General features: G+C 39.2%; 1 protein-coding gene across 1 annotated transcript in view; it reads right to left on the reverse strand.

Annotated features, from left to right (window-relative positions):
- Positions 1-637: 637 nt before the first annotated feature.
- Positions 638-20,193, reverse strand: part of cds1 (CDP-diacylglycerol synthase (phosphatidate cytidylyltransferase) 1) — a 50,062-nt gene continuing 30,506 nt past the window's right edge. The window contains exons 11-13 of the mRNA XM_041786918.1: positions 19,699-19,818; positions 17,814-17,917; positions 638-2,555 (exon numbers count right to left, since the gene is read on the reverse strand). Of these exons, the coding sequence (XP_041642852.1) occupies positions 2,420-2,555; positions 17,814-17,917; positions 19,699-19,818 (360 nt within the window). The 3' untranslated portion in view covers positions 638-2,419. The remainder of the gene's footprint in view (positions 2,556-17,813; positions 17,918-19,698; positions 19,819-20,193) is intronic.

The following is a 20,193-nucleotide window of genomic DNA, read 5'->3' on the forward strand; positions in this document are numbered from 1 at the left end:
GGAAATTCATGAGGGAGCCATTCTTCTGTGTGCATCACAAACTATGAGCATTAGTTTGACACAAAGGCCCTTTCCTTCAGCATTCATTGACCACAAAAGTACAACTGAGAAGTAATATTAGCTCATCTCATCTCCCTGCTCTATACTACACACTGACATGAACGCGGATCTACCTGGTCTAATTCTCTGCAGGAGGGAAGTCTCTCTCCAAATGTGGAACTCTTCCTCTAAGTCCTCTAAAATCTGGATTAAAAGCTGACCCCTCACTCCCTCTAAAAGCAGCAACCTTATTTCAGACCTACGTCTATTAAAATCTACTTTGTTCATGCTAAAGGCTACCAAAAACTCTTTTTTTGCATATCATTCTCAAAGCTTAAAGTGTTTTTTCTGCAGCAGGTCACGTTAGTAGTTCAGATAAATATTTCCAGTATATTTATGTACATCACATGAAGCTGAAGTGTCGATGCTCTAGTTTCTGCATTGGCATGCCTACAGTCAAACTTCATTGACTTTAATTGTGCAACTTTTTTTTTTTTTTCAATTCAGACAGAAAACTAAAAGCTAAAAGTTCACACTGTGGAAGAGTAAACATGGCTTCAGTTAGCAGGACATGCTACATGTTTAGTTACGCTGTGAGGTTAAATAGGGTCTATCAGACAGAGACCTGCTTTACTCTGCATTAGCCATCCATGTCAGGGCGTTCCGACACCACTGCAGGGACGACCCTAGAACTGTTTTATGGAGTTCTCTAGGAAGAAAAAAACAGGTTTCTCAGAACTGGGAAACTGGCATATCCTGACTTCTGACAATGTATTCATGCTCAAACAGAAACCGGGATAGTCAAGTCCATGTAAACACAGTCACTGTGGATAATCAGAGTTTCATTTTTAAACTTCTCTGTCTGATCTGACAGTAAATTGCTGTGGTAGGATTTTAAATGTGAGCTGAAGTGAGCAGTAGTCTCCTGAGTTACTAAAGGATTTTATATCAGTTTAAACTAAGGGGACACTCTTGTAAATGAGATTTTTAATCTCAACGAGGTTTTCCTGGTTAAATAAAGTCAAATAAATAAGGGATCATCGTTGGCTCGTTGTTATTTAGTGAATCCCTGAATCAGGATTCTGGTTAATCATGTCAGACATGATCTTTGTTAGTCTTAATGGTCAGTGTATTTTCTGGCAGATCCATTTCCTGGTTGAAACCAGACGATAAAATAGGAGAAACTCTCCTTATTCAATATTTTGGTTTTTCCATACTGTAAAACACAATAGATGGCTCTTGTTTGACACGAAGGCTTTTATTTTGAAAAGCTCACATTTCCGAATGGGTCACATGATTTCCTTTTCTTCAAGTATTTCATTAAATGAAGAAAACAAAATAACAGAATTGAAATTTGACCTTTTTTTTTTTTAATGTTTGTTTTTCCATTTTTGTAACCAAAACAGAAAAAACAATAGTTTTTACATTTTTTTTTCTAATTGTGGTCACAAGAAAAACCATGGAAAAACGGCTTGTTTTTCCATTTTTGGTCAAAAATGGAAAAACGGGAAAATGAGAGTTTCTCCTGATTTTTGAGTCTTGTTTCAATCAGGAAATGGATCTGCTAGCAAATACACTGACCCTTAATGAACTCACAGCGTCCACATCACTGGAAACCAAATGGAGTTCCTCAAGGTGGCTCTAAATATGTGTTGGATATTCAACTACAACTACAGAGAGAGTCTCACCTGTTAAAGACGGACAGGGGCCTATGGTCTACACTACACCTGTCTGGATGAAGGTCTCTCAGACCACCTCTGTTAAACTCTGAACGATCAGAAATCAAACTGCTTTCAGTCCAAAGCATTAAAGATTATCACTTCATATCCGAATGCCCAGAACGGATGTTAATGCAGAGTATAAAGGAGCCCAGAGTCTACAGTGTGTTTCTCTAAAACCAACTAAGAAGAGTCTCATCAGTCTGTTTTTCTGCAGCGTAGGTCCACATGCCTGTCACTTTGGGCCCAGGTTCTGCTGGTAAAAGCTTCTTAGATTCTTTGTTCAGCTAGAGTCAGTGCAATATCTGCATCCACATGGACTGTCATGTGCAGAGAGAGCCATGTGCATAGAGTCCTTTTGTTCCTTTTTCTCATCAGTCTGCTTTAGTTTTTTGGATGAGGACCTCGGCAAGTGCGCGACAGTCCAAGTCGAAGCAACAAAGCCGCCATGTTGTAGGTTTAAATGTGTTTTTTCTACGAGGTAACTCCACCAGTGTGAAGAGTCAGCTCGGGTTCAGAGTTGTGGTATGAAGAACCGGCAAGGCGATGATGGAAGCTCTGTGGGTTTCTTTGGATCACACACCAATCAGCCTGATGAGTGTATGTGCACACTTACACATACACACCATCTCCCATCATCCCTCAGTGCAGCCGGTAGTGTTTCATTCAGCCTGGGCGGCGGCGGGGGGCAGTATCCCCTTCTCTCTCAGATGTGAGTGTAGCGTGTGGAAGATGCTGAGCTGCTGTTCAGGCTGGAGCATCAACAGCTGCTGCAGCACTTTGCTCGGGTTCGGCCCCCTGAAAAACATCCAAATATGTATTTTATATATGTATATATATTAAATGTATAATATTGTATGTATGAATGAGCACAAAGGGGACCGGAAGGTGAAAAATACAACATTTATGAGCTTCATCAGCAACTTAAAAACCTGAAAAACATATAAATATGTATACGTACACACACACACACACACATATATATATATATATATATATATAGATATAGATATAGATATATATACACAGTGATTAACAAATGTCTTAGAGCACCCTAGCCCTAACCAAAGAAAAGGTTTCTGCCACAGCTGCCCTAAATTAACAGCATTGGTAATTACCAAAATCATTTTGATGTTTCTGCAATGGTTAATACAGTAAGATGTAGAGGCTCTTTAACCCAAATGATATTTTTAATGCTAAAATATAATTATTATTGTTATCCATGAATTTTACAATTTACTGATTTACAAAAAAACTGAAAAAATAGTAAAGCACATTAATATTTCTTGATTAATACAGTTGAAACCAGAAGTTTACATACACTATATAAAAAGGCACATAAACTTTTTTTCTCACCGTCTAACATTAAATCAGATTAAACTTTTCCTGTTTTTGGTCAATTAGGATTACCAAAATTATTTCTATTTGCTAAATGCCAGAATAATGAGAGAGATCATTTTTTAGACATTTTTTTTTTATTATTTTCTTGAGAGTCAGAAGTTTACATATATTTCATTAGTATTTGGTAGTGTAGTGGCTATCTTTAGACTTCTTGCTTAATCTTATGCTTCTAAACTTACTTCTTTCATAACCACTTCATGAGTGACGACATGGCAATGTTCTACGCGTTGAGTCGGCATATGGCTACGCACGATCACGGTAAAACAACTGTGTTGCTCCGCCGCCGTCACTCGTTTATTGACTTCGGCAGCATTTCACAATAAACACTTCACTTCCTGTGTACATCACATGACTACGGAAGTCTTAAAGCATAGCAACAAAACTTCAAATTAAGATATTGGAATAAATCACAGTAAATATTCAACAATATTCCTCTCATCTTACTGAAATTACATTCTCTGCTTCCTTTTATCAAACTGTAATATTAAAACAATACAAACACAGCTATTACTGAAAAATGGCGCTTACATTCCGGCCCCTAATTGTTACTGCTAAAGCATAACAATTACATCTTAACATTTTAAAGCGGCATTTAACTTCAAACCAGAAACTATATGATTTCCTTGTTTTAACACAACTAGCAGTTATCTGTTAACTTTAACCTAATGTTTCAAATCCACCTTTAATAAACTCAAAAATCTTGCATCACAAGCAAAATGTTAAATTATGCACTTTAAGCACATGCTTATTACTTTAAAAGTAAACCACACTTACTCCTCCATTTCAAGCAATAAACACAACTTATCAATTGGTCTTTCCAAAACATTAGTCTTAGTTTTGACAAACACACGTCTGACAAATCCATTTGGATCAGAAATTGTCTTTTCAACTTTTCCCATTAACCATGAACCTCTGGGTGCACTCTCATCAACGATGAGAACAACATCTCCTAGTTTCAGATTTCTTCTGGGAACCAACCACTTTTGTCTTTCTTGTAGAAGTGGCAAATATTCCTTAGTCCATCGCTTCCAAAAAATGTCTGTCAGGTATTGCACCTGTTTCCACCGTCTTCTTGCATACAAATCTTCATTTTGGAACACTCCTGGGGGAAGAACTGGTTGTCTCTTGAGAAGAAGCAAATGGTTAGGTGTAAGTGCTTCTAAATCATTGGGATCAGAAGAGATCTTTGTTATTGGTCGGCCGTTTACAATTGCCTCAACTTCACATAATAATGTGTGGAGACGCTCGTCGTCATCAAGGGGTTGCTGATTCAAGATCTGGGTAAGAATCTTCCTCACAGAACGAATCTGCCTTTCCCAGACTCCACCAAAATGCGAACCAGCTGGCGGGTTGAATATCCAGGTAATGCCTTTCTGCATGAGTGTCTCTGAGATTTTTGACTGATTCCAACTTTTGATTGCTTCACGCATTTCCTTTTCTGCTCCAACCAAATTAGTACCATTATCTGACCTCATAACAGATACTTGACCTCTCCTAGCTATAAACCTCCTGAATGCATTAATGCATGAATCGGTATCAAGAGAGTGGGCAACTTCAATGTGAATGGCTCTAACAGTAAGGCATGTAAACAAAACACCATATCTTTTGACTTTACTCCGCCCAAATTTAACCTCAAAAGGTCCAAAATAGTCTATACCCACATTTGTGAATGGAGGCATGTCAGGTGTCAGTCGATCTGGAGGCAAACTTGCCATTCTTTGTTCACCAGGTTTGGCAGAGGTTTTTCTACATGTTACACATTTTGACAGGACTTTTCTTACTGCAGAGTCAGCTTTTGGAATCCAAAACCTTTCTCTCAGTTTTGATAGCGTGTAAGTTCTTCCACTGTGTCCTGTTTCTTTGTGAAAATGTCTGAGGATCAATGTAGAAACATGATGATCTTTAGGAAGAATCACTGGATGCTTAACATCTGCTGGCAGTGAAGACTGATGTAACCTTCCTCCTACTCTTAGTATCCCATTCTCCAAAACAGGATCAAGTTTCACGATGTGACTGCTTCTTTTAAGCTTGTCACCTTTCTTAAGAGTCGTAAGCTCATCACTGAAGCTCTGACTTTGACAAAATTTGATGATTTCATTTTCTCCATCTGCAACATCTTTAGCAGTGAGGAATAATCCTTTGATAGTTGATCTGAATTTCTGCATTTGTCTTTCAACCATCTCAATGTTCTTTTCAAGACTCAGTCTATCACTTGCTTGTAAGAGAAGAGACTTGCGATGTGTGCTCAGCTTGAGAAGCAACTGCTTGAACTTTATAATCCACGATACTGCTTTTTTGAGTCTGTACCAGTCTGAATAATGACACATAAACTTGTTCAGCAGATTCTCATGCACATCTGTAACATTCACACTTGCTGCTGCTTTGATTTCTACATCATCTTTCTGTATTTCTCTTATGTTTGGTGATACTGGCCAGTGACTTTTGTCTCTTTTCAAAAACTCTGGTCCACAAATCCAGTTTTGACACTCTGTGAACTTGTCTGCATTCATACCTCGTGATGCATGGTCAGCTGGGTTTAGCTGGGAGCTGACATGCATCCATTGACTTGGCTTGGTATTGTCTCTGATGAGTGACACTCGGTTTGCTACAAATGTCTTGAATCTTACATTCTCACTGGCAATATATCTCAACACAGTAGTGCTGTCGGACCAAAACACAGAATCTTCAAGCTGCATGTGCAGCTCCTTTCTCATGAGCCGGTCCATTTTAACAGCAACTGCAGCTGCTGTTAACTCCAGCCTCGGAATCGTCGTTCGTTTGAGTGGTGACACTCTTGACTTGCTGATGATGAACGCACAGTGATTTTCTCCTTTCTTGTTTGTTATACGAAGGTAGGTAACAACTCCATAACCTTTCTCGCTCGCATCAGCGAAATGATGCAACTGTGCTTATGTGATTGCTCCAAACCCAGTCGGTTTCACACATCGTTCCACTGTGAAGCCATGAAGCTTTGTAAGATCTAAAATCCACATTTGTGCTCTTTTAGCCAGTTCAACAGGGATGTCCTCATCCCAGGAGACCTTTCTGCCACAAAGCTCCTGCAGGATCATTTTAGCTGGAAGGATAACAGGAGACAAAAACCCCAAAGGGTCATATATGGCACTCACATATGAAAGGATACCACGTCTTGTCTGTGGTACATGTTTTGCATTAATCCTGATCTCGAAAACATCTGTTTCAGTGCACCAGTTAACTCCTAGCACTCTTTCATCAGGCAACGCATTGTGACTTAGATCCAAGTCTTTGACCTCTTTGGCTCTTTCTGTGTCAGGAATGGAGGTGAGGACAGCTCTGCTATTACTCATCCACTTTGTCAGATGAAATCCTCCACTCTCACACACTGCTGTTAAGTCTTTAACCATGGCACATGCTTGTGTTTCATTTGACACCGACAAAAGACAATCGTCTACATAAAAGTTGTTGAGAACAGCTTGAACTGCATCAGGTGCCATTTTGTCTTTAGCATCTTCAGCTGTTCTTCTGAGTGCAAAGTTTGCACAGCTGGGCGAGGAGGTCGCCCCAAACAAATGCACAACCATCTTATATTCTTGCAGTGGTTCATTCAAGTTTCCTTCAGGCCACCAGAGGAATCTCAAGAGGTCACTGTCCTCAGGTGGTACTCTTACTTGGTGATACATTGCCTCTATGTCTGACATTAAAGCAACATGATCATGTCTAAATCTTGTTAACACTCCAACTAATGAGTTGGTTAGATCTGGGCCTTGCAAAAGCTCACTGTTGAGTGACTTTCCTTGATAGGATGCTGCACAGTCGAAGACCACACGAAGCTTCCCTTTTTGCGGGTGGTACACCCCGTGATGAGGTATATACCAAACTCTCTTTTCAGTCACAGAATCTTCATCTCTTACTTTAACTGCATATCCTTTGCTCAACAGGTCTGACATGAAGCTTTGATACTCTCTGTGCAACTCTTTGTTCTTGACAAGTTTCGTTTTCAGGTGTTCTGCTCTTTGTTCAGCCACACTGTGGTTGTTGGGCATTTTTGTTTCTTTGTTTCTTAAAGGGAGACCTACACTGTAGTGTCCGGCCAACCTTTCTTACTGTTGCATTGACCAAGTCCATAAACTGCACATCTTCTCTTGACATTTCCTGCTTTTCTTCACAGGCTTTCTCTGGGAAGTCATGGTTAAACTGTTGCACCAACAGGTTCTCTACATCAGCAACAGAAATGCGATTCACAGAAACACAAAGCTCACTTTCATGTGGTGCATTGTAATCCTTTCTCCTAAGAGGACCATTAATAACCCAACCTAGGACTGTTCGTACTGCATATGGTCCATTGTCCTCACTGTGGATCACTTCCCATGGTTCCATGGCTTTGTACACATCACATCCTATTAACAGTCCAATGTCTGCATCTGTCTGTGGCAGCTGAACTTTGTGAAGATGCGGCCACCTTTCTAAGTCCTTTTGCACTGGAATGTTCTCTTTGGAAACAGGAATGTCTTTGTGAGTGTAAATCTCTGGCAAGTCAATGTAGATGTTCTCTTTCAAACCACACACCTCTAATCCTGAAAGGCAGTAGCTTGGTTCAAGCTTTTCCTGACCCATCGTGCGAAGCAGGATCTGAGTTTTCTTGCCTTCCATGTCAAGCTGCCTCATTAGCTTTTCGGAGCAGAATGTGGCTTGGCTTCCATTATCCATGAATGCATAAGTCTCTACTAGTTTGTTGCTTTTCTTTGACTTTACAAACACAGGCACAATTGACAAAACACGACTGTCTGTTCCGGCCCCAGTGGCACCACATGTCCCACCTGAGACATTTGTGGATTCATTTGTTGTAGCTCTATCAGTGTTTTTCTGACAACTGTCAACTGTGTTGCTGTCTTCTTTTGTGTAATGAAGCATGCTTGGATGTTTCTTAGAGCAGTGCTCACATGAAGCTCTTTTTCTACAGTCTTTACTTAAATGTCCTGATGTCAAACATCCAAAACACAGACCTTTTCCTTTAAGCAACTCAAGTCTGTCCTTATAAGGCTGATTTCTGATGTTGTGACATTCTGCCAATGTGTGATGTCTTTCACAGTGCATGCATGGTTTCTGAAAAGCAGCGCTGATGTTAGAAGAGTTAGAATCTTTACCATTTTCAGGTGACTTTTCATTTGTAACTGGTGCTACACTCATGGCAAATGCACTTCCTCTTGGTCGAGATGCTCTTGTTGTTTTCAAGTGTGCATAAGACTTTCCCTTATCCTCAGCATCCTTTATGTCACCAAATACAGGATCTGCAGCTATTTTAGCTTGTCTGTTAACGAATCTGACCAAGTCTGAAAACTTTGCTCTTTGTCCACTTGTCTCTTGAATATCAAATGCACAGACTCTCCACTTCTCTCTTATCTTATATGGTAGCTTAGAAAGAATGGTTCTGAGGTTTGTAGGATTCTCCATTTCTTGAAGCTGACTAATGTCTTGCATTGCATTGTTACACCCAGTGAGAAACAAGGAGTAACTCTGAAGAGCCTTAGCATCATCTGGTTTAATCTGTGGCCAGTTGAATGCCTTGTTCATGTAGGAAGTTGCAATTTTCAGTTCGTTACCATAGTGATAAGTTAGCAGCTGTCTTGCTTCTCTGTAGCCTTGATAAGGACTCATGTGTACACAACTTCTTACCAAGTCTCTGGGCTCACCTCTTGTAAACTGCTCAAGATAGTATAACCTATCACTGTCGCTGTCAGATTTGTCGTGAATGGTGTGATCAAAAGCTCTTATGAAAGACTTGAACTCAAGTGGATCACCACTGACGACTGGAACATCTCTCTGGGGTAAGTGTGACAGTCTGTGTTGTTTGACAAACATCTCAGTGATGTCATTTTGTTTCAGCATTACTTCACACAGGTCTATTGGATTATTGCTGGAATTAGCTTGCTGTGTGTCATATTCTTGCTTCACTTGATAATCAGTAACATTTAAATGTTCAGTGTGCTCAACCTTTGTCTTTGGATGATGATTCTCTTGCAGTGGACTGTCTGCTGAGCTTACCTCAGGATGAATAACTGCATCACTTTTGCAACTTTCATATTCAAAGTCTTCCAGCACCTTTATTTTTGCAGTAGAAGCTGCAATGGCAGTTTCTATCTCAAGTTGTTCCTTCTTTGCCTTCAATTTGTATTCTTCAAGATCCAATGCTTGTCTTTGTTTCAGGGATGCTGCTCGTGCAAGTAGGGCAGCACGTTCTGCTTGTTCCTTCCGTCGCACAGACGATATGGATGAAGCTCTGGATGATCTGGACGAACTGCTTGTAACAGCGCTTTGTGCAACACTTAACACAGATTTCCTATTCACTGGTGCATCAACAGCAGACACACTGTCATCTGGGTTTATGTCTTCTTGGTGTTGCCTTGCTGTGGTTATCCATCTTTCAGTCTCTTTCATGAAGTTATCAAACTGTTCATATTTAGGCTTAAACCAGTAAGACTGATCTGCCTCCTTTTCTTCTTCAGGTAACAGTGACAATACTTCATCATTTGAGTGAATAAACTCCTTTAGTAGCCTTGAGCATTCATTTAAATGTTCATTGACAATGTCTGGATTCTCATTAGCTGCTGTAAGTCTATTAACTTTGTTCGTTTTAGCTGTTAACTGTGTTAGTTTGGCTCGTCTTGTATTAATATGCCTGTTGAGGTGCTCTTCCAAACCCTTTTCGGTGTGCTTTGTCGCCCTCTTGTGGTCAGCTCTGCCGCCGCAGCGCTGTGCTCCAGGTCCGCTGTCGTGTGCGCCGTCATCTGCCATTGTTCCATTTACACAGCTTCTTATTCACCAAATGTCCATAAATGATGGTCTATGACACAAAGCACGGCTAGCTTTCTTAACAAGTGTCATCGTAGCAAGACCAACACTTCCTTGTCGTCTTATTCTCTCGTGACGCTGGGTATCTTACTGTTGTTCTTGTGCTGTCTTGTTAGCTTCTTTCGGTGTCATGGCGACTGCCGTCGAGCTCCGTGAGCTGGTTGTTTTACTTAGTGTAGTGGCTATCTTTAGACTTCTTGCTTAATCTTATGCTTCTAAACTTACTTCTTTCATAACCACTTCATGAGTGACGACATGGCAATGTTCTACGCGTTGAGTCAGCATATGGCTACGCACGATCACGGTAAAACAACCGTGTTGCTCCGCCGCCGTCACTCGTTTATTGACTTTGGCAGCATTTCACAATAAACACTTCACTTCCTGTGTACATCACATGACTACGGAAGTCTTAAAGCATAGCAACAAAACTTCAAAATAAGATATTGGAATAAATCACAGTAAATATTCAACAATATTCCTCTCATCTTACTGAAATTACATTCTCTGCTTCCTTTTATCAAACTGTAATATTAAAACAATACAAACACAGCTATTACTGAAAAATGGCGCTTACAGGTAGCATTGCCTTTAAACTGTATGACTTGGGTCAAACGTTTTGGATATGCTTCCACAAGCTTCTCACAATAGTTTGCAGGAATTTTGTCCCATTCCTCCTGGCAGAACTGGTGTAACTGAGCCAAGTTTGTAGGCCGTCTTGCTCACACATGCCTTTTCAGCTCTGCCCATAAATTTTCAGTGGGATTGAGATCAGGGCTTTGTGATGGCCACTCCAAAACATTGACTTTGTTATCCTTAAGCCACTTTGTAACCAGTTTGGCAGTATGCTTAGGGTCATTGTCCATTTGGAAAACCCATTTGCGCCCAAGCTTTAACTTCCTGGCTGATGTCTTGAGATGTTGCTTCAGTATTTCCACATAATGTTCTTTCCTCATGATGCCATCTATTTTGTGAAGTGCACCAGTCCCTCCTGCAGCAAAACAACCCCACAACATGATGCTGCCACCCCCATGTTTCACAGTTGGGATGGTGTTCTCAGGCTTGCAAGCTTCCCCCTTTTTTCTCCAAATGTAACGATGGTCATTATGGCCAAAAAGTTCAATTTTAGTTTGGTCAGACCACAGAACATGTCTCCAAAAATGAAGGTCTTTGTCCCTGTGTGCATTTGCAAACTGTAATCTGGCTTTTTTATGTTTCTTTTGGAGTAATGGCTTCTTCCTGGGAGAGTGGCCTTTCAGCCCATGTGGGTACAGGACTCGTTTGACTGTTGATAATGACACACTCTTACCAGCTTCAGCCAGCATCTTCACAAGATCTTTAGCTTTTGTTCTTGGGTTGAGATGCACTTTTCAGACCAAAGCACGTTCATCTCTGGGACACAGAACCCGTCTCCTTCCTGAGCAGTATGATGGCTGGACATTCCCATGGTGTTTATACTTGTGTATAATTGTTTGAACAGATGAACGTGGCACCTTCAGGCATCTGGAAATTGCACCCAAGGATGAACCAGACTTGTGCAAGTCCACAATTCTCTTCCTGATATCTTGGCTGATTTGTTTTGGTTTTCCCATGATGTTACACAAAGAAGCAGTGTGTTTCAGGTGTGCCTTAAAATACATCCACAGGTGTGCCTCTAATTAACTCAACTGTTGTCAATAAACCTATCAGAGGCTTCCAAAGACATGACATCATCATCTGGGCTTTCCCAGATTGTTTAAAGGCATAGTAATCTTAGTGTATGTAAACTTCTGACTTTGAAGAAAGTCATAAAAATTGTCTAAAAAAATCCTTTTCTCATTATTCTGGCATTTAGCAAATAGAAATAATTTTGGTAATCCTAACTGACCAAAAACAGGAAAAGTTTAATCTGATTTAATGTTAGACGGTGAGAAAAAAAAAAATTATGTGTCTTTTTTTATAGTGTATGTAAACTTCTGGTTTCAACTGTATGTCAGATTATAGTTATTTACTGTCATTCCTGAACAGAAAAATGGGTTTTAGTGGTTGAATGTTATGCTTGATTCATTTCTGACTTCTCAGAGAAGCCCAGTGAGCCGGCTCAAATTTGGGTGAATTCAGTTTGAAATTCCTCATTCCTGTTCAAAATGGTAAAACGTGGAGAGCTGACTGAAAATGAAAGAGTCCGCATTAAAGCACTTCATGATGCTGGATGGTCTCTGAGACAGAGATGACAGCTGGGCTAATACATTTGTTAAGCACTGTATATTTGTATATATATATATATATATATATATATATATATATATATATATAATGGCTGTTACCATTAACGCATTAACGCTTGTGATTAATCTTGAAACCTTAACATTAGGGGTGTGAATCTCTCCTCAAGACGATTCGATTCGAATCTCGATTCACAGACAACAGTTTGATTCACTGACCTTTTTATTAAAATACAAAACGATTCAGTCCGATTGGATTGATAGAATCAAAATAACATTTTGCTTTAACAAAAATTTGCAAAAAAGGGGAAAACAAGTTATTTTCATAATAATCTAGGTTTATTTGATCTTATTGATAAATCAGACTGAAAGCCAGGCCTCCCGTGCTAACGTTCTGAAATGATGTTTTAGAAAGTTTTCATCACACCCAGGTGTCTGACTTTGACATTAAAGTGGAAGATAAATATGAAAATGAGTTTTTACTGGTGCATGTTGGTCCTTCTGTACTTGGAACTTCCTTAGCATTATTAATCCTGATAACAGTACAAACTAAATGTCACATTTTCCCAAGGAGGCCAAAGCTGTGGGTACATGCTGCAGTGATGAGCCGTCTTTCCACCCAAGCACAACCAGTCTGAAGCTCCTCCTTTACGCTAAGCACATCTTTGCTAATGTTAGCAAAGATGCTAACAACAACACAGGTCAAACCATGATAGCTAATGTTGCTAATGTTAGCAAAGACACTACTACTGTGTTCAGCTGCTTCAGGACAGTGTTCTTAACGTGTGCTAATGTGTTAGCGTTAGTAGTACAGTAGTAGTAGTAACAGTGTTCTTAACGTGTGCTAATGTGTTAGCGTTAGTAGTACAGTAGTAGTAGTAACAGTGTTCTTAACATGTGCTAATGTGTTAGCGTTAGTTAGTAGTACAGTAGTAGTAGTAACAGTGTTCTTAACGTGTGCTAATGTGTTAGCGTTAGTTAGTAGTACAGTAGTAGTAGTAACAGTGTTCTTAACGTGTGCTAATGTGTTAGCGTTAGTAGTACAGTAGTAGTAGTAACAGTGTTCTTAACATGTGCTAATGTGTTAGCGTTAGTTAGTAGTACAGTAGTAGTAGTAACAGTGTTCTTAACGTGTGCTAATGTGTTAGCGTTAGTAGTACAGTAGTAGTAGTAACAGTGTTCTTAACATGTGCTAATGTGTTAGCGTTAGTTAGTAGTACAGTAGTAGTAGTAACAGTGTTCTTAACGTGTGCTAATGTGTTAGCGTTAGTTAGTAGTACAGTAGTAGTAGTAACAGTGTTCTTAACGTGTGCTAATGTGTTAGCGTTAGTTAGTAGTACAGTAGTAGTAGTAACAGTGTTCTTAACGCGCTAATGTGTTAGCGTTAGTTAGTAGTACAGTAGTAGTAGTAACAGTGTTCTTAACGTGTGCTAATGTGTTAGCGTTAGTTAGTAGTACAGTAGTAGTAGTAACAGTGTTCTTAACGTGTGCTAATGTGTTAGCGTTAGTAGTACAGTAGTAGTAGTAACAGTGTTCTTCTTCAGCTGCTCAGATAAATGCTGATTTACTCTGAGACAGTTTGTTAAAATTATTAATCCAGGGTAGAAATTTGCGGTGGAATCGGCAAAATGGAAGCTAATTAGCAAACTTTATGAGCTGAAGATGGAAAATATGATGTGTTCAGGTAACCTCCCTAAATTAGCTGAATGTATTTTATATGTTATGATGTGTTAAAATGTCACATAAAATGGGAAAAATGTAGTTTTTGATAAGAAACTTCAATAAATCCAGAGTGAATCTGTTTTTATCTGAGGGATTTAGAAAAGATGACAGACTGAATCAGAGCTTTTTAACTCCAGCTCTACTCAGCTAAGAACACTCTGAGTTTAAATATTTGACCTGATTTGTCTTTCCACCAAACTATAGAAAGTATTGATAGTGGTATTGATAAAAGCTGGACATAGAATTTAAAAAATACAAATAAAACACTTGACAATAACAACCTTGAAAAATATAAAAACCTAAAAATATACCTAAACTATTAAAAATGCAGTGATTAATCATAATTAATCACTGTGTAGTGGTGTGATTAACTTGATTTTTTTTTTTTTTTTAAACGAGTAACAGCACTGATATATACATATATATATATATATGTATATATTAGCGCTGTCATAGTTAATGCGTTAATATCGCGTTAACTCAAATTACTTTTAACGCAGCTAATTTTTTTGTCGTACGATTAACGCATGTGCGTTCTGTATGACCCTCGACCCATCCCGTAGTTTGCCAGACCAGGAAGTGGCGCCGTTGTGATGCGGTACAAGCGAGCAGAAATGGATAAAGGACAGAGACTTCTGAATGACAGGTTCAGCTTTCAGATCATGTCAGATAAGACTGAAGTTATTTTCTCATACTTTCGACATGAACGGAGTTACAGGAAGTTCGTAGAGTCTTATATAGCCCGCACCACTCGCCAGCCATGCTCACCGCTAGTGAAGAGAGCCGCCCCCCTCGCCATGCTGGATTTGTTTACAATGGAGACACTCAGACAACTCTGCAGGGATGGACTCGGTATCTGGTAGACCGGGCATTTCCCGGTGTGCCGACGCACTTTTGGGCCAGTATGATTTATTCATTTATTTAGGCTGTTATATCTGCCATGAACCGGCACCACAGCTGCGCTATTGACTGCTGACTGGTCCAGCACGTCTCCTAAAGGTCCGCTCTCATCCCCACGCAGCTCCTGCTTGAAAGTGAAAGTATTCAGAAAAAAAACGAAACTTACTAAAACGATCGACTGGAACTGTGAATAAACGCCAAATTTAAATAACAGTCAATCAAGATGCTGCAGAAGTGTCAAAGACTCTGCAGTCCCTGTAGGAGATTGTCTGATGCTGGTGAATGTACAGCTGCATCATGAGGAGGAGGAGGAGACAGAGCAGCAGAGGCTGGTGTGTGACAGGAGAGCAGAGGTTAGTGAATGAGCTCTGTAGAGTATCAGAATAGAAGCTGAAAGCATTATTAGACTGTGGCTCTCCTTTATTTAGGAAGAAAACATGGTTTTAGATTAAATCTGTAGCTCTTCTATGATCTGAAGAATGAAGAGATGGTTCAGTCCTCTTACTACACCTTCAAAGTTCTCCACTCAGACTTCTTTGACGTTGTGTGTTCATGAGTTTTTTTCTGACTGTCAGCATTTATTTTACATTTGGACTACATTTTTTAGTTTGAAAGTAAAAATCTGATAAATAATAGCAGACATTTTTAAGTAATGACTTGCTTTTTGTCTTGAGCAGGGCAGATGTGTCCACCTTACTCGCATCAGAACAGTGAAACACCATTAGATGTGTCTGTGCCTTACTGCTGAGCTCTCAGCAGAGACTTGACTTCTTTATGTCCATGTGTGATGATGAGATCTGATGTTCTGTGTTCAGCTGCTGAGAACAGAGGAGGTAACTTCTAGAAGTCTAAAGTTTGACTCTACATTGTGGTATTATTCAGTAATGTTACATTAAGGTCAGTATCTCCATCTGTTGGGTCTTGAGTTTACCATGTTATGCTCTCAGCAGATTTTTGCAGCGTTCAGTATCTCTGAGCTCAGACTGGAGAATGTTCTGGACTTTATCTGTTGTTGTTTTGGGTTGTTGACATGAACAAACATTTGCATAAAGAAAGCATTTTTGTCCACTAGTGTTGATAAGGGTATTTAAATCTTGAGAAATAGTACTGTAAGGTACCTAACAAACAAAACAGACAAAAAAGTGTGATTAATTTGCGATTAATCGCGAGTTAACTATGGAATTTGTGAGATTAATCGCAATTAAAAATTTTAATCTATTGACAGCCCTTATATATATATATATATATATATATATATATATATATATATATATATATATATAGCATTTAGATATAGAGGTCATTAATGTCCCATGTCATTAACCTCCTGAGTTTTTGTTTGGAAAGCAGTTTTAGTTTCCCCACTGATCTGAGATCAGCAGGACCTGACAACTTTAAAAATCAACCTTGTCTTTGAACTGGAATTCCTTGAAAATGTTCCTTTCCAAAATCCCCCAAATTATCTTAAATTTAAAAAAGTTAGTTTTTATTCATTCTTAAATATATCTTAAAAGTTTACAACAAAATGTACCCAGAAATTTCTCTCTTTTTTTTCTAGCAAAAAATGAATAAATAAATAAATGAAAGATCCCTAAGAAATTGACCAAAACATCCAGACAAATTCCCTGAAATATCCATGAAAATTTCAAAGGACAACCCCCACAACCCAAACCGCCAATCCAATTTCTCAGAATTAATGAATTAATTCCCCAAATTCCCATAAAAGTTCCAAAAAGGCAATTTTTCCAGTGAAACTCTCCATACAATCATATTCCCTATATTTCTATGAAAAAACCTTTATAATTGCAAAGTAAATTCCCGGAAAATACCCAAACAGCAAATTGTCACAAAATTTGGACAAATATAAAAAGAAAATCTAGGAGCAGAAATTATTTTTAGGTTGCAGAAGAGCCAAAATGTGATGTGCACATATGTGCATGCAGGGTCTTAGGAGGTTAATGTACCGCTCATTCAGAAAGTATTCAGACCCCTTTACTTCATCAGTCTAATTCTGTTTTGATCCTGATGATTCAGTCGTTTCAATTCATTTTTATTTTCATTAATCTAAGTCAGTGTTAGTCAAACCTGCTCAGCCAAAGAGCCCAACTGTAGAAAAATACCTTTGCAAGAGCCACAATTCTAAGAGGTGAAAAGTGGCAATATGAATAAGTGAAAGTTGGCAAAATAGGTGAAAAAACTGCAAAAAAAAAAAAAAAAAGCGGCAAAATGGCGGGGTGAACAGGGGTAAAATATGCATAAAATGACAAAAACTGAATAGTGACAAAAATGTGGAGAAAAAGTGGCAAAAAGGTGGGGGAAAACGAGTAAAAATTAACTAAAATTGGAAAAAAAAGGCAGTAAAAAGGTGGGGGAAAACGAGTCAAAATTAACTAAAATTGGAAAAAAAGGCAGTAAAAAGGTGGGGGAAAACGAGTGAAAAATTACTAAAATTTGCAAAAAACAGTACAAAGGTGGGGAAAACGAGTGAAAAATGACTCAAATTGGCAAAAAAAACAGTACAAAGGTGGGGAAAACGAGTGAAAAATGACTCAAATTGGCAAAAAACAGTAAGGGGGGGACGAGTGAAAAATATGTGAAATTGGCAAAAAGCAGCAAAATGGTGAGGGGAAATGGGAAAATTGACATGTAATGGAGGCACCATAAATGGGCAAAGATTGCAATAAGGACAATGAAAATATACAGACAAAAAATAAAAGTTGATAATTAAGTTTGACAATTAAAACTTAATGTATAAGTGTGGGAAACAAATTGCAATGGATTATTTCTGAGGTCAAAGTTTCCCTTCTCTAGTGGTTTTCCGGGGTAATCATATTTCAAATTTAGACATAAAAAAAAGCCAAATGTGGCTCAGAGCCACGTGTTATTACTGATCTACGTGTTGCATCAGGATGAAACATAAGTGAACAAGTGAAGGGGTCTTAACACTTTCTGGAACATTTTCTATATTTCCCTTTCACACCCAGTCCCTCTGTCATGTTCTGACCTGATAAAGCTGGCGATGTAGACGTGAACAAATGTGGCCATCAGGTATTGACAGTCGAATCGGTCCATGATGCCTCCATGACCTGGGATGGTGCTTGCAAAGTCCTACAGGAGATGAGAGGAGAGAGTGGGTGAGATCAGAGCTGGGCTGTGATAACCATAGCAGGATTCTCATGTTTGACGTTTGTAGAGATCAGTGATTGTGGCACTAGAGGGACACATCTCCACCAAACATTAGCAGGTCTGGGTAATTCCTTTGAAACCAGCTGGTTTACACCTCAAGGACAGAGCATCAACCTGCTGTGAGGAGAGATTACTGAGAGCAGAGCTGCCCGTCTCTAGAAGAATCTCTGCAGCTCCAGGCAGACGAGACACAGCGCACAATATACAGACAAACTGCATGGTAGACAAATGATCCCACCAGTTTGATGAGATATTCAAACGTCTGAGTCATCTCAGAGCTAAAAGGGTCAATAAAAATGAATGGGGGCCAGTTAGCCACAAGCTAAGAGGCTATAACTGTTATCGGTTCACTCTGACGTGTTTCCACACAGTTTTAAGGGTTAATACTTGGCACCTGACTGCCTGAAACAGATATAAATCCCTGCTAATGTCGTACATAATCAGGTGTTTGGGATGTAGACCTTAGGCCAGGGATGTCAGACTCAATCACAGCAGGGGCCAAATTCTGAATTTGGGTCTAACCTGAGGGCCAAACAGGGTCAACATTTAACCATAAACCGTCAACTTCATCTTCATCAGTAACAAATTATAGAAAAAAATGTCATGTTGATGATACATGATTTTAAGATAAAAAAGTTAAAATCATGATTTTTCACAGTTAAAATACTAAATAAAATTAAAAACCATGAATTTAAAAGGTCAAAAGATGAGAGAAATATTTGGGATTAAAAAAGAAAATATGAGATAAAATTCCAAATCAAGAGTTTTAAAGGTCAAAATACGAAATAAAATTAAAAATACTGAGTAACAAAGGTCCAAAGGTGAGATTAAAGTTTAAGATTTTAAATTTAAAAAATAATATTTTGGATGAGTGAGTTTTTGAGTTTAAAATGTCAAAACGTAACTTAAAATTTTAATTTTTTTTCGCATCCATGTGGGCGTGAGCTCTAAGGGTTAAATTCCCAGAAGCACTTAGTGAGGACCCGAAGTCTACTATAGATCTTTTGGGTGTGAAGTTCAAATTTTATGGCTACTGGTGTTTAAGCAGATGATCACCGATCCAGTTCAGTAGTATCAATGCAAGCATGTTGGCTGTTGTTGTTACACCCTCCACATCACCCTGCCCCTTCCAGACTGGAACAATAATCTCTTCCAGTCAGAGGACTGAGAGAAAAGCCTGGGCTGATCTGGAAGACAACAGCCAGAGGTGCCTGTCTCTTCATGGAGACACTTCAACCTGTGCTCAGAGACATTACTCTGCATTCTGCAAGGCTTTGTGCAAAGAGTAAGCCACACACTGGCCCTGCCTCTGCCACTCTTAAGGGCTTTCAGCATCTTACACTGGAAACATGAAGCCACAAGAGGTTAATAACTGCTTCTGAGGCCAGCGCACTTCCAAGGATGTAATGGTCCAGGTCGGAGGAAGGACCAAACTTTCAAGTCCCTCTGTCTGCACAACTTGCATGACAATGTTCCCTTTAATGTTTCTATGCACCTGACCATGCTGGAGATCAGGAGGTATGTTCAGATGACCTGGGACAGATGCACGTTCTGCATATGACTGTATTATCAAAGTCTGTCCACTGGGTTTTAATATTGTAATAATAACCAAAATCTAGCATTAAAACCCCAACTCCAACAACACCATGACAAAAGACAATCGCAGCAAGAGTGAGCCAATACTGAAACAAAACAATCCTAACTTTTATTTTGAAGGCCCTCTTGAAGCCGCTGGCGAAGAATCCACCAAATGGTCCGATAAGCGATGCAAAGGAAGAGAGGAAGATGCTGTGGATCTGGAATGGGTACAGGTTCACGGTTTTCTGAAAGAGAGACCAAAAGACAAGGTTCACCAGGAAAGGGACAGAAATAAAAGTAGAGTGATTCTGCTTATAAAAGAGAAACTACTGAAGTAAACAATATGAAAGCCAACACTCAAACTCTCATTTATTTGACTGTTTTTGTTAAATTCAACAAGAGACAGGAGACACAAAGGCTCAAATTAGGCCTTAGCTCAGTGTTACTCAATCCTGCTCAACCAAAGAGCCAAATTGTTGCAGCAAGACCCACAATCCAAGAAAAGTGGCAACTAACTAAGTTAACGGTGGCAAAAGCGGTCAAACAGCAGCAAACACTGGGAGAAAAGTTGCGAAAAAGGGCAGAATGTGGCAAAAATGGGTGGGAAGTGACCAAAAAAT

The sequence above is a fragment of the Cheilinus undulatus genome, linkage group 5, assembly GCF_018320785.1.
Source record: "Cheilinus undulatus linkage group 5, ASM1832078v1, whole genome shotgun sequence".
Lineage (NCBI taxonomy): Eukaryota > Metazoa > Chordata > Actinopteri > Labriformes > Labridae > Cheilinus > Cheilinus undulatus.